The sequence below is a fragment of the Thamnophis elegans genome, chromosome 1 (assembly GCF_009769535.1).
Source record: "Thamnophis elegans isolate rThaEle1 chromosome 1, rThaEle1.pri, whole genome shotgun sequence".
NCBI classification, from domain to species: Eukaryota; Metazoa; Chordata; class Lepidosauria; order Squamata; family Colubridae; genus Thamnophis; species Thamnophis elegans.
In genome coordinates this window covers 178,793,614-178,806,830 of record NC_045541.1, presented here as the reverse complement: position 1 = coordinate 178,806,830, position 13,217 = coordinate 178,793,614, and the positions used below count along the sequence as shown (strand labels likewise).

The following is a 13,217-nucleotide window of genomic DNA, read 5'->3' as shown; positions in this document are numbered from 1 at the left end:
CCGGGCCCAAATTTTACTCACTGGCTGCTTCCATCATGCTGGCCCAAAACTTTGGCTGCTTGTGAAGAGGGTCTTCGTCTGAGCCGCTGAGCTTGTAAACGTGCACACAGGGAGGGGTCCTGACGCTACTGTAGTGACTGATGAACATATCAAAGTTCTGTGAATGAATGAATGAATGAATAAATAAATACAAAATTATGCATATACCCACATATAATACAATACAATACACTAGCAGAGTTGGAAGGGACCTTGGAGGTCTTCTAGTCCAACCCCCTGCCTAGGCAGGAAACCCTATACCGTTTCAGACAAATGGCTCTCCAACATCTTCTTAAAGACTTCCAGTGTTCACAACCTCTGGAGGCAACTTCTGTTTCACTGATTAATTGTTCTCACTGTCAGGAAATTCCTCCTCGGTTCTAAGTTGCTTCTCTCCTTGATTAGTTTCCACCCATTACTTCTTATAGAGAAACAACACAGTAGTTTGGATGTATACATATACATGGCGAGAGAAATGAATCTCGACAGTTTGCCAGACAGATGTCCTAGGGAGCAAAGCTGTACAGAATCTGGGAGTCTTGCTAGAAATACTTCAAAACCTCCTCACAGGAGTAACAGAAACAGACCACAAAGTGTATGTATGAGGTCTCTTAACAATGAGAGCTCTAAGCACATAATGCTTATAAGCAGCATCCTGAATAACGGGAAGTGAGCCTCCTGTGATCTTCTCCACTGTCCTCACCACTCTCTGTAGAGACTTTCTATCTAAGGCAGATGAAGAAGAAAGGATAAAAATTAGAGCATCCAGGCTTGGCGACTTTTAAGACTTGTGGACTTCAACTCCACAAGAAGAGCAACAAAAATGATTAGGGGACCCGAGGATAAAACATGAAGAACAGTTGCTGGAACTGGATATGTCTAGTTTGATGAAAAGAAAGACTAGAGGGTGACATGATAGCAGTCTTCCAATATCTCAGGAGCTGCCACAGAGAAGAGGGAGTCAAACTATTCTCCAAAGCATCTGAGGGTAGAACAAGAAGCAATTACAAGAAAATGCTTCAACACTGGAAGTTTTAAAGAAGAGATTAGATAACCATTTGTCTGAATTGGTGTAGGGTTTCCTGCCTAAGCAGGACTAGAAGACCTCCAAGGTTCCTTCGAATCCTGTTATTAAATTCTATTCTAGAATATTATTGTGCAGCCCAGCCTTTGCCTTCTAAGTACTTCATAGGCTGGTGGTAAATCAGCACTCTTGTTGACTGCTGAGGGACATTTTTCCCAGGCTCCAATCACTTCTCTGGCTGTTTTTGTGCCTGCTCGTCCAACAATCTTAGTAGCTGCAAAATTCAATATGTTTCCTTGTTCACTGCAACGTGAGGTTATCAATGACTTTGGGTCTCCCCGTCTCATTGCAAGAACATAAGTGAGCAAGCAAGATCTAAAAAGCCACACACAACAGGGACTATAAACACTGCACACACAGAACAGCTCACACTTTGCTAGAGAGAAGTTCCCTGAAGATGTGCTCCAGCCCGAGTCCGAAAGATCAGAAGGTCCTGTCCGATGACCGACCCAGATTGGAGCCTGCAACATTATCCTGGGATATGTACTATATTTTTCCGTGTATAAGATGCTATTTTCTTTAAAATGTTTACTTGAAAATGGAGGTGCGCTTTATACACCTAGAGGAGAAAGTGTGGCCCATCCCCGTACTCCAGTTCTAATGCTCATGCTGACCGGCCTCTACCTTATGTGCAGCTCTATCATTCCTCTCTATTGTAGTTGTTTCCTATATGACATTGCCACTCTAGGTTTCATCTCTATTGTTCCTGGGATGCATTTCCGGTTCTTGTATTGCTCTCTCTCTAATAAGATGGCTTCTGCAGAGTGATGGCTTGCAGCGTGCTTATTTACATGCTCTACATGAAACATGGGGGCGTTCTATACATGGGAGCATCTTATAGACGGAAAAATACGGTATATTCATTCACCTTCATTCAAGTAAGAAAGTCCAGTTGCCTTTTTAAAAATGACCTTTGGGACAACCGGAAGCTGGATGACTGAGAACCTCCATAGACATCTACCAGGGTGTTGGGGGTTTGATTTTAACCTGGATAGAGTGGTTGCAAACGGTTGCTGTGGTCTGCCGGCGGCTTGGCAGCAGATTCGGACAGTGAGGAGGTTGGGGAGGAAGATGGGCCAGTCCTGGAGTCTGGGGAAGGCTCTGATGAGGGCTCTGTGTCGGAGGCAGAGGGGGGGCCAGAGCCGTCCGACAGTTATCAGCTGCCTTCGGAGTCAGACATCAGTGAGGCAGAAGAACAGCTGGAGCCTGTTCCCAGTGTGCCCATGAGCAGAGGTGTCAGAAGGGAAGAACAATTAAGACAAAAAGGGCAACTCGGGAGTAAGGCTTGGAGATGATTGGCCCCTCCCCATGAGACATAAAAGAGGAGCAAACGGAGGTGAACCTTTGCTGGAAGCAATTAGTTCTTCTAGTCGGTTTAAGCTCTGAGAACCTCTATTTGACTCTGTGCTACGTTTGGCCCTTGCGAAACTAATTGGCAATTAGGCCTCTGGCAGCGTTTCAAGGGAGATAAAGGCGGGTGCTTATCAACATTCCCCGGAAAGACTGTCAACTTGAGCAGATATCTGTCGGAATCTTCATAGACTGTTTGTGAATCATTACTGTCTGTGAACAGCCGTAATTCACAGCCGTCTAAATAAAAGAGGGTTTGGGGGACTAAAGATTGTGATTTAAGCTTTCTCGGGAAGCCTAGGTCAGAACGGTGGTCGGCTTTCAGACCCAAGAGAAACTGACCTGACTCATGGAACAGCTGTGGGAGAAGCCCAGGGTGGTGAGTCGCACGACCTCGCCAGGAGATTCGTAGCTGACCACATAGAGGTGATGTTCCAAAGGGGTATCCTTCGTGCCCTGGAAATACACCAGCTTCGTTTCTTCGTTGACCCAAATCTGGAGAGACAAAAGAGACAGAGAGGATGAGGGGCGGAGCGCTGGTGAAAAAATTGTTTTGAGAGACAGAATTATGGGAGGCAGAATGAGAGTTCATCTCAGCTACACATCCTTAAGCTTCCGATAGTTATCTGCAAAGTTTGGGTTGAAAATGACAGTGGGGGGTGTCATCTTTAAAGCTCTGGACCAGTTTTGATCACGACAAAGGTTCTGCCTTTTTTGGAACCTGTCCCCTGCTTAACTTAGTTGCAAAAAGATCCCAGAGTCTGCAAATGAAACAAATGAATAAATCCTGCAATTGAAAGTGCATTCTGCCCAAGGCACTTCTTTCGGCAAAAGAAGAGATTACCAATTGGAAAAGTCTGCTTAACGTAAAATGGGATTTGTGTGTGTCTGTGAACCTTCGAGTCAGTTTTTGTCTCCTGGGGACTGCCTGAACAAGTTCCTGCCATTGCCTTGACAAATAATTTTGTTTAAAGGGGGGGGCGGGTTGTCATTGCCACCTTCCTTGGGCAGAGAGAGAGTGACTGGCCCAAAGGCACCCAGCTGGCATTCATGTCTAAGGTTGGACTACAACTCACTGTCTCCTGGTGACTGATCCAATGTCACCCAGCCAGATATTGTGCCTAAGGCGGAACGAAAACTCACCGTCTCCTAGTGATTGGTCTAAAGTTGCACAATTGCCTTTCATGCCTAAGGCAGGACTAGAACTCACCATTGCCTGGTGATTGGCCCAAAGTCACCTGGCCAGATTTTGTGTCTAAGGAGGAACTAGAACTCACTGTCTCCTGGTGATTGGCCCAAAGACACCCAGCTGGCTTTCATGCCTAAAGTGGGACTAGAACTCACCGTCTCCTGGGGATTGGCCCAAAGTCACCAGTCTGCTTTCTAAGGCAGAACTAGAACTCAGCGACTCCTGGAATCTATCCTGGCGCCTTAACCAATACACTAATCCGTCTCTCTGATTGCTGCAGTAGGAAACTGTCAATCAGAAACCAGAGAATCGATAGCAAAGACCTGAAACGGTGCTTTCACTGGGAGAAGAAGAGACTTCGTACCTTGTATCCATGTCGGGCCAGAACTTCCCACTCTCCACTCGTGAGGGCCACTTCTTCCTTCAGAGGGCATTTGAAGTCACCTGAAAAGACAGAACAAGATTTGGACACAGTGGCCCATTTCCACAGCCGCTTCCTGAAATCAGGTGTGAGGGCAACGCACCAGCCATAATTGGCTGGAGTGTAGCTTCTACCCAGGGATACGGTGGCTCGGTGGCTAAGACGCTGAGCTTGTCAATCAGAAAGGTTGGCAGTTCGGCGGCTCGAATACCTAGCGCCGCATAACGGAGTGAGCTCCCGTTGCTTGTCCCAGCTTCTGCCAACCTAGCAGTTTGAAAGCACGTAAAAAGTAGAAAAATAGGGACCACCTTTGGTGGGAAGGGAACAGCGTTCCGTGCACCTTCGGCATTGAGTCTTGCCGGCCACATGACCACGGAGATGTCTTTGGGCAGCACTGGCTCTTTGGCTTTGAAACGGAGATGAACACTGCCCCCTAGAGTCAGGAACGACTAGCACATATGTGCAAGGGGGAACCTTTATTTTGCAGCTTCCATCATCCCATCTTTCCAAAGTTTAGTTTAGTTTAGTTTAGTTTAGTTTTGATTTATTTGTATGCCGCCCTTCTCCAGGAGGGACTCAGGGCGGCGAACAACTCAAAGGGGAAAGGGAACATAAACAACAGTACACATAATTAAAATACACGAAAATCACACAGCCATACCAGCCAAGAGGGGAGGGGAACATATCAACCCCAGGCCTGCCGGCACAGCCAGGTTTTGACGGCTTTCCGGAAGGCCTGGAGAGAGGTGAGGGTCCGGATCTCCGCGGGGAGTTCATTCCAAAGGGCCGGAGCTGCTACAGAGAAGGCCCTCCCCCGGGTAGTAGCCAGATGGCATTGGCTGGTGGACGGAACCCGGAGGAGGCCGACCCTGTGAGATCTAATGGGTCTTTGGGAGGTAATTGGCAGCAGGCGGTCTCTCAAGTACCCAGGTCCAATACCATGAAGGGCTTTATAAGTTACGACTAAAGGCTGACGGAGACCTCCGGATGTGTCCGTTTTAAAACGAAGCTGCAGAACACTTGTGAGTGACATCTTCCTGTTTGTGACCTTCTTAGAGTGCCCTTGCAACAGGATTGTGAGGCCTGCAGCACTTTCTATTATTCTACTATGCATCTTCTATTGCGGGAAAATGGGAGGGGGGATTGTACAGAATTAGATGAGATGTAGCCATAACAACATTCTTTCTAGAAAACCAAGGTCATCCTTTGTCTCTGCACCTCTGCACCTGACTGGAATTGGATGGGTAGAAGCTGCCAGCATGGCAGTGGGAGATTGGACCGTGTGATGGACTTGTGGGTCTGGGGGCAAGATCTTGAACTTTCAACTGGGCGGGGAAAACCGGGAAGCTTTCAGATTTGGGTTTTCCCAGATGTGCCAACATGGCTCTCTTAATAAACTGGAACTTTGAGCAAGACTTTGCCTTGGAGTCTGATTTACTTTGGGATGCTATCTGGAACCCTGACATGGAGAGGATGCTTTGCTCTCCCCGGGATCCTAAAATGAAGTGGGAACACTTTCCATTTTGCTTATATCTGAAAGAAGACATTCTTGGTGGTCTCTGAGCTTGGTTATTTTCTTGCAGACATCTCATGACCCATCTAGGCAACATCATCAGTGCTAGAAAAGAATGGGGTCGGCTCTCTGTTTGTACAAAGGTGGCTTGCCTTGTCAGTGTTGGTGAGCGAGTGGATTTCTCATTAGTAGTTCCTTGATTAGGCTGCCGTTTACTATTTGATTGAGGGTCTAAGCTGGTGGTGCAGGCCTCTGTATATAGAGAGCAAACACCACACTCCCCTCTTAGCACTGATGATGTTATCTAGCTGGGTAATGAAATGTCTGCAAGGAAACAGCAAAGCTCAGAGAGCAGCAAAGGTTGCACAGTTGTCATTGTGGTCATCCACCTACTGCACTTTTCCTTCCACTCCACAAACCCTACTGCCTTCTAACACTGATGACGTTACGTAGTTGGGTCGTGAAACATCTGTAAGAAAGCAACCAAGTTCAAAGATCATAAAGGACCCCACAGTCCTCTTCCCCACAAAACTGAAAATATTTACAGAACCCCTCGCATCCTGGACACAAATTCTTTCAACCCCTACCCTCAAAACAACGCAATTGAGCCCTGCACACCAAGACAACCAGACACAAGGACAGTTTTTCCCTGAACGCCATCACTCTGCTAAACAAATAATTCCCTCACCACTGTCAAACCATTCACTAAGGCTGCATCACTATTTCTATTAGTCTTTGTGGCTTGTATCCTTACGATTGATATGGATTGTTTCCTGATTGCTTATTTGTACCCTATGACTATCATTAAGTGTTGTATCTTATGATTCTTGACGAATGTATCTTGTCCTTTTATGTACACTGAGAGCATCTGCACCAAAGACAAATTCCTTGTGTGTCCAATCACACTTGGCCAATAAAAGAATTCTATTCTATTCTCTAAATTCTATATTCGATCCTATCCTTTTATCCTCTCTCTTTTATTTTCTATTCTATTTTTTATTCCATTCTATTCTGCAATCATTCTATTCCATTCTTTCTTATTCTATTTCTTATCCTTGTTCTATTCTATTCCCGTTGCGTTCTTTCTCGTTTGTTTTTTCCCCCTATGGCAAGTAGTCTTCGACTTAGGACTGCCATCGAGCCCTGCATTTTGTGTCGTTAAGTGAGACATTTGTTCAGTGAGTTCCCCCCCTTTTACGACCTTTCTTGCCAGACTTGTTAAGTGAATCCCTGCAGTGATTGTATCTTGTCCTTTTATGTAAACTGAGAGCATCTGCACCAAAGACAAATTCCTTGTGTGTCCAATCACACTTGGACAATAAAAGAATTATATTCTATTCTATGGGTAGAAGTTGAAACCTCTATCCTCAAAATGACACTACAGGGCCCTGCACACCAGAACAACTAGACACAAGGAGAGTTTTTCCCCGAATGCCATCACTCTGCTAAACAAATAATTCCCTCAACCCTATCATATTACCTACTAAGATCGTATTACTATTCTTCTCTTCCTTCCTAGTACCTATCTCTTTCCCCTTACAACTATAACCGTGTTGCTTGTATCTTTAAATTTTATATTGTTTTATTTGTTTCCTAGTATAATTTGATTGCTTATTAATAACCTATGACTTTCACTGTGTTGTATCTCATGATTCTTGATGAATGTATTCTATTTTATTTTTCTTTATGTACACTGAGAACATATGCACCAGAGACAAATTCCTCGAGTTTCCAATCACACTTGGCCAATAAACAATTCCATTCCATTCCAAAAACCCATTACCTCCTAACACTGATGACATTACAGAGTTGGGTGGTGAAACATCTGCAGGAAAACCATCAAGTTCAGGGACCATCAAGGGCCCTTCATCTCAATCCAGAGCAACAAATATTCCCCTTTTTTCTGAAAGGCTCACGAGGGGGATAGCAAGAGAAAACCTCGTGAGCTAGAAGGAGCCAACAAACACCGATGGGAGAAGCATTTCTGCTAGATCACAACATTCATGCAATCCTAGAAAAGGGGGTTGTGCAAGTGCCTGTTTTGCAACCCTGCAACAGTGCTGGCAACACAACTTCACATTGTTGTTTTCTGCTTTTCAGCTGGCGCTATTTCCCTTGCCAATTTTTAAAAACCTACTTAATGGTTTTTATTGTTGTTAAATGACTGGGTCGGTTAGTAACTGTTTGAAGTTACCATGGATACACACACACACACACACACACACACACACTTTTCAATTTCAATCAGACTAGAGCCGGGAAGAACGTTGGGTGATCTTCTAGTCCAACCCCTTGCAATTCCAAAATTTGAACAGCCGCATCATTGTTACAAGATTGTATTTTAGGCGCTTGGCAACAGGCTCACATTTACATCCCTCTGCCGCATCCCGTGATTACATGATGAGATTTTTGGCACTTTTTTCAGCAAAAAAATGCCTATTGGGTATTAAGTGATTCATTTTACGTGACTCTTGCATTCACTTAATGACTGTCACCAAAATTTGTCAAATCAGGTAGTCATATGGTGACCCACTAAATCACTACAATTCTAAGTTCAGTTAGAGTTGTAAGTAGAGTAATGCATGTGTACACACACCTGTATGACATATGTATGTATGTATGTAAGTATATATGCATAAAAGGCAAAGGTTCCCCTCCTACATATGTGCTAGTCGTTCCCGATTCTAGGGGGCGGTGCTCATCTCCATTTCAAAGCCGAAGAGCCAGCACTGTCCGAGGACGTCTCCATGGTCACGTGGCCTGCATGACTAGACGTCGAAGGTGCACGGAACGCTGTTACCTTCCCACCAAAGGTGGTACCTATTTTTCTACTTGCATTTTTACATGCTTTTGAACTGCTAGGTTGGCAGAAGCTGAGACAAATAATGGAAGCTCACTCCGTTATGCGGCTCTAGGGATTCGAACCGCTGAACTGCCAAACTTTCTGATCGACAAGCTCAGCCTCTTAGCCGCTGAGCCACCAGCATGTATTGAAACTAATTTGTTAAAAAAAAAAACAAGCAAGAATGAAAAAAAAACACTTTTTGCAATGAGCCCATGTAAAGAAAGCTTTGTAAGGAAGTCATGGTGCATTAAAATATTAATAAGACTGGGAACAATGCTCTCTGAGCGTGGTTATTTTCTTACAGACGTTTCATCACCCAACTACTTAACATCATCAGTGCCAGGAAAGAATGGGATTTGCGAGGAGGAGGAGGAGGACGACGATAATTGTGGAATTCTAATTCCAATTCTAATTCAGACCGCTTAGATCTCACAGGTTAGGTCTCCTCCGGATTCCATCTGCCAGCCAATGTCGGCTGGCGACCTCCCGGGGGAGAGCCTTCTCTGTTGCAGCTCCAGCCCTCTGGAATGATCTCCCTGTCGAAATCCGGACCCTTACTACCCTCCCGGCCTTCCGCAAAGCCACCAAGTCCTGGCTGCTCCAGCTGGCCGGGGGGGCTGTGAAATATCCAGCCCCACGGAAATTGTGAATGTTGTGGTTTTGTTTTTAAAGTGTTGTCTTTGTCTAGTTTTCCCCCTTTCCCTTGTCTATTGTGAGCCGCCCGGAGTCCTTCGGGAGTGGGTGGCATACAAGACAAATAAAATCAAAATCAAAATCAAATTCTTGGTGTTCTCTGAGCTTGGTTATTTTCTTGCAGACATTTCACGAACCAACTAGGTAACATCATCAAGTGTTAGAAGGGAATGGGGTTTGCAGGGAGGAGAGGGAGGGGGACTGTGGGGTCCTTGGTGCTGTCTGACCTTGGTTGTTTTCTTGCAGACGTTCATGACCGAACTAGGTAACATCATCAGTGCTAGAAAGATTCATCCTTTCCACAGCCCAAGAATTGTGTGCGAAGGGAGGCCCACCTTTGCTAGGCACGTACGGCTGAGTCCAGTCGTACATCTTGCGCTGCAGGATGGCTGTGACTCTGTACAAGTGGCAGAAGCCCGTCTTGCATTCGTTCGCTCGGAGAAAGGTCAGCTCATCCTCTTTCTCCTCTGACTGGGCGAAAGGGTAGAAGATGTCGTGGACCTGCCCAGGAGACAAACATGGCAGAAGATGCTGAGTACCATCCGTTCAAACATGCTGCGATTTGGGGGGAGTAAGGGGGGGGTGAACAGACACACACGGGACGGACACGGTTGCTGGGTGAGCTTTGCCCCGTATTGCGACCTATCTTGTCATCATTGTTAAGCGAACCAGTGCAATTGCTAAGTGAGTCACATGGTTGTTTTGAGTCAATCCGGCTTCACGTGGTCTTCTTAAGACCCAGTAAGAATGGGGATCCCAAAGGTGCTTTTTTAGGGAGCAATTGGACTTTCTTGTTTTAGCTTCTCCTCCAAGAAGCTTCTTCAGCTCTGACTGGATGGTGGGGAACGGGAGGATTTATCCTCCTTCCAGACAGCTGGTCATTTTCATCCTTTTAAAGGGTCCTTGAGGCCACTTGGAGTTTAATCTGTGTCCTCAGGGTCACCTGAATGATCCAAATGGTTCCTGCAGTCTGCAATTTTTTAACTCTGGAAATCCATTCCTACTCCCACACCATTCCCTGAGGACACAGGTAAGCATAATCTTTATTGTCATTGTACTTAAATGCAATGAAATTGGTTGTATTTGTAAACCTCCAAGTGGGCTCAACGACCCTCTAAAACAGTGGTGTCAAACTCAAGGCCCATGGGCCGGATCCGACCCGCAGGGTGCTAATACCTGGGCGTGGGCTGGCTTGGAAATAGCAAAGGACCAGCCCGCAGTGCCTCTGGCAGCCAATTAGGTGGGGGTGGCACATGGTGCTGTAGGAGCCATCCGTCCCATCTCTGCCCCACTTCTCCCTCCTGTCCAGCCCACAGAGAACCACAATGCTGATTCGGCCCTCAAAGAAATGCAGTTTGACACCTCTGCTCAAAAAAGGATGCAAATGACCAGCTGCCTGCAAGGAATATAAATCCTTCCGTTCCCCACCATCCAGTCATAGCTGAAGAAGCTTCTTGGAGGAGAAGCGAAATGTGTTCAAAAGAAAAAAACAAGAAAGTCCAGTTGCCTCCTGGGAAAAAAAAGCACCTTTGGGACAATCGTGATCTGGATGACGGAGAATCTCTACAGGCAAGAATGGGGTACATCAGAAAATCCGGGGAATATTTTTGTTTGAATGTATGATGTACAAGGACAATAATGAACATAAGCATACTCGATAAGATGATTGATGGGATTATACATAATTGAAAACAGTGACATACAAATATCAATAGTTGGTTTTTTTTTTTTTTATATTGTAAAAATATTCAGAATGGGATAAGTGATTCCATAAAGGTATATTGTTATTAAAGAGACAATCAAGAATGCAAGGGAATTAGGTTTATTGAAAAGGAAAAAATATGAATCGTAACTGAATATATGTTGTACAATGAAAGTGAGGTATCTAGTTATATCATTATACTTGAGAGACCGCCTGCTGCCAATTACCTCCCACAGACCCATTAGATCTCACAGAGCAGGCCTCCTCCGGGTTCCGTCTACCAGCCAATGCCACCTGGCTATTACCCGGGGGAGGGCCTTCTCTGTGGCAGCTCCGGCCCTCTGGAACGAACTCCCCGCAGGGATTCGGACCCTCACCTCTCTCCAGGCCTTCCGAAAAGCCGTCAAAACCTGGCTTTGCCGGCAGGCCTGGGGGTGATGAGTTCCCTCCCCTCTCGACATGTATGGTTGTGCGACTGTTGGTTACTTTTATTATTGTATTTCGTTTTTTATGTTCCCCTTTTTTCCCTTTGAATTGTTCGCCGCCCTGAGTTCTCCCGGAGAAGGGCGGCATACAAATAATAAAATTCTATTCTATTCTATTCAATTAGATGGAAAATCTGTGATTGTAAATGTAATTGAGAATATGGATGCAAAAACACTTGTAATCAAACTAAATGCTGTATGCAATGGATGAGAATTTTTTTTTATGTTGTTTTTTATGTTTAAAAATAAATAAAAAATTGCAAAAAAAAAAAAAAAAGAAAGAAAATCCGGAGGGGGGAGGAGGAGGAGGAGGGGAGTTGTAAGTGAGAAAAGGCCCCGTATTTGAGCCCGCCTTACGTTGATCCAAACGTTGGTCACTTCTTCGTAGACGATGAAGGGATGGGTGTTCTCGGGCACGGCTTTGGCAAATTCCAGGCGCTGTTCCTCGTTTTCCGGGACGGGGATGAAGAGGGCGGGAGGGAAGAGGACCAGCTGGAGCTGCTGCTGAGGTCTCTCGAGGAACATGGCCCATGCGCTGCGTGGAAGAGGGAGGAGAGAAAAGGCTGTGAGCAGGAAAAGCCCGTGGGAGCAATTGCATGCGGATCCTTCGGGAGCACGGCTGAGGAATTCCGTGAACTTCCACGGGAGCCTCCAAAAGTGGCAACTTTTAAGGTTTTGTGGACTTCAACTCCCAGAATTCTGGGAGTTAAAGTCCACGAGTCTCAAAGTTGCCAAGTTTGGGGACCCCTGCCGTAAACGGAACTCGGGGTTTATGTCTCAAATTCCCCTGGCACAGCTTTTCCCACTTTATTATTTTTTTTATTTCAATTTTCCACATCTTTAATCACTAGCATCTGAAATTCAAAAGGCAGGCAGCTTGGGAGCAGGGCAGGAGGAGACAGCAACAGGTGCCAGGAAACCAGGATAAAGACACCCCAAAGTTGATGAAGGAGAATGTTTGTAGCTCAGGGCTGAAATGAGGGGGTCCTTGGTGCTCTCTGAGCTTGGTGGTTTTCTTGCAGGTGTCTCATCATGACCCAACTAGATAACATCATCAGTGCTAGAAGGAAGTGGGAGAAGGGAGAAGGATTCTATGGCCCTTGGGGCTCTCTGAGCTTGGTGGTTTTCTTGCAGGTGTCTCTGACCCAACTAAATAACATCATCAGTGGGAGAAGGGAGCGGGGTATGTGGAGAGGAGGAGGAGGAGGAGGGGGAGGAGGAGGAAGACAGCAAGGACTGTGGGATCTTTGATGCTTTCTGAGCTTGGTGGTTTTCTGACAGGCCTTTTATTTACCCAACTAGGTAACATCATCAGTGCTAGCAGATATGGCGGGGACTTTAGGGCAGGCCATTACCGGGGAAGGAGGGCTCGCTATATCACAGAGATCCCTCCTTCCGGCCCTAGGAGTCCCACTCCAAGGTCAGATGGTGCGAGTAATCAGGACCCTGGTCTCAGGCTGCTGTCGCTAAATGCCAGGTCTGTTGTTCATAAGGCTCCCCTCGTCCGGGACTTGATTTTAGACGAGGGGGCAGACCTGGCATGTATTACTGAGACATGGCTGGGCACGGAGGGAGGAGTCCCCATCGTAGAGATGTGCCCAGACGGATTTCAGGTGCTTCATCAGCCGAGAGCCCAGGGAAGGGGTGGCGGTGTGGCTATTGTAGTCCGGGAGTCTTTAGTACCTCGTAGGATCCCTGCTCCGGAGCTTGTCGGGTGTGAGTCCCTACTGGTAAAGCTGGACCTCAAGGGTCAAGTGGGTCTGCTGCTAACGTACCTGCCTCCCAACTGCGTTGCAGCAGCCCTCTCCTCGCTCCTCGAGTCAGTAGCCGAGCTGGCAGTTGAGTTCCCTAGGCTTATGGTTCTGGGGGACTTCAATTTGCCTTCGCTCGGTGAAC

The 13,217-nt window shown here is 46.3% G+C and overlaps 1 protein-coding gene across 1 annotated transcript in view; it reads right to left on the bottom strand.

Moving 5' to 3' along the window:
- DPP9 (dipeptidyl peptidase 9) overlaps window positions 1-13,217 on the bottom strand; it is a 60,036-nt gene that overhangs the window by 22,512 nt on the left and 24,307 nt on the right. Inside the window, exons 10-14 of the mRNA XM_032230283.1 lie at window positions 11,679-11,856; window positions 9,470-9,635; window positions 4,027-4,106; window positions 2,816-2,968; window positions 22-157 (exon numbers count right to left, since the gene is read on the bottom strand). Coding sequence (XP_032086174.1) covers window positions 22-157; window positions 2,816-2,968; window positions 4,027-4,106; window positions 9,470-9,635; window positions 11,679-11,856 — 713 coding nt within the window. The remainder of the gene's footprint in view (window positions 1-21; window positions 158-2,815; window positions 2,969-4,026; window positions 4,107-9,469; window positions 9,636-11,678; window positions 11,857-13,217) is intronic.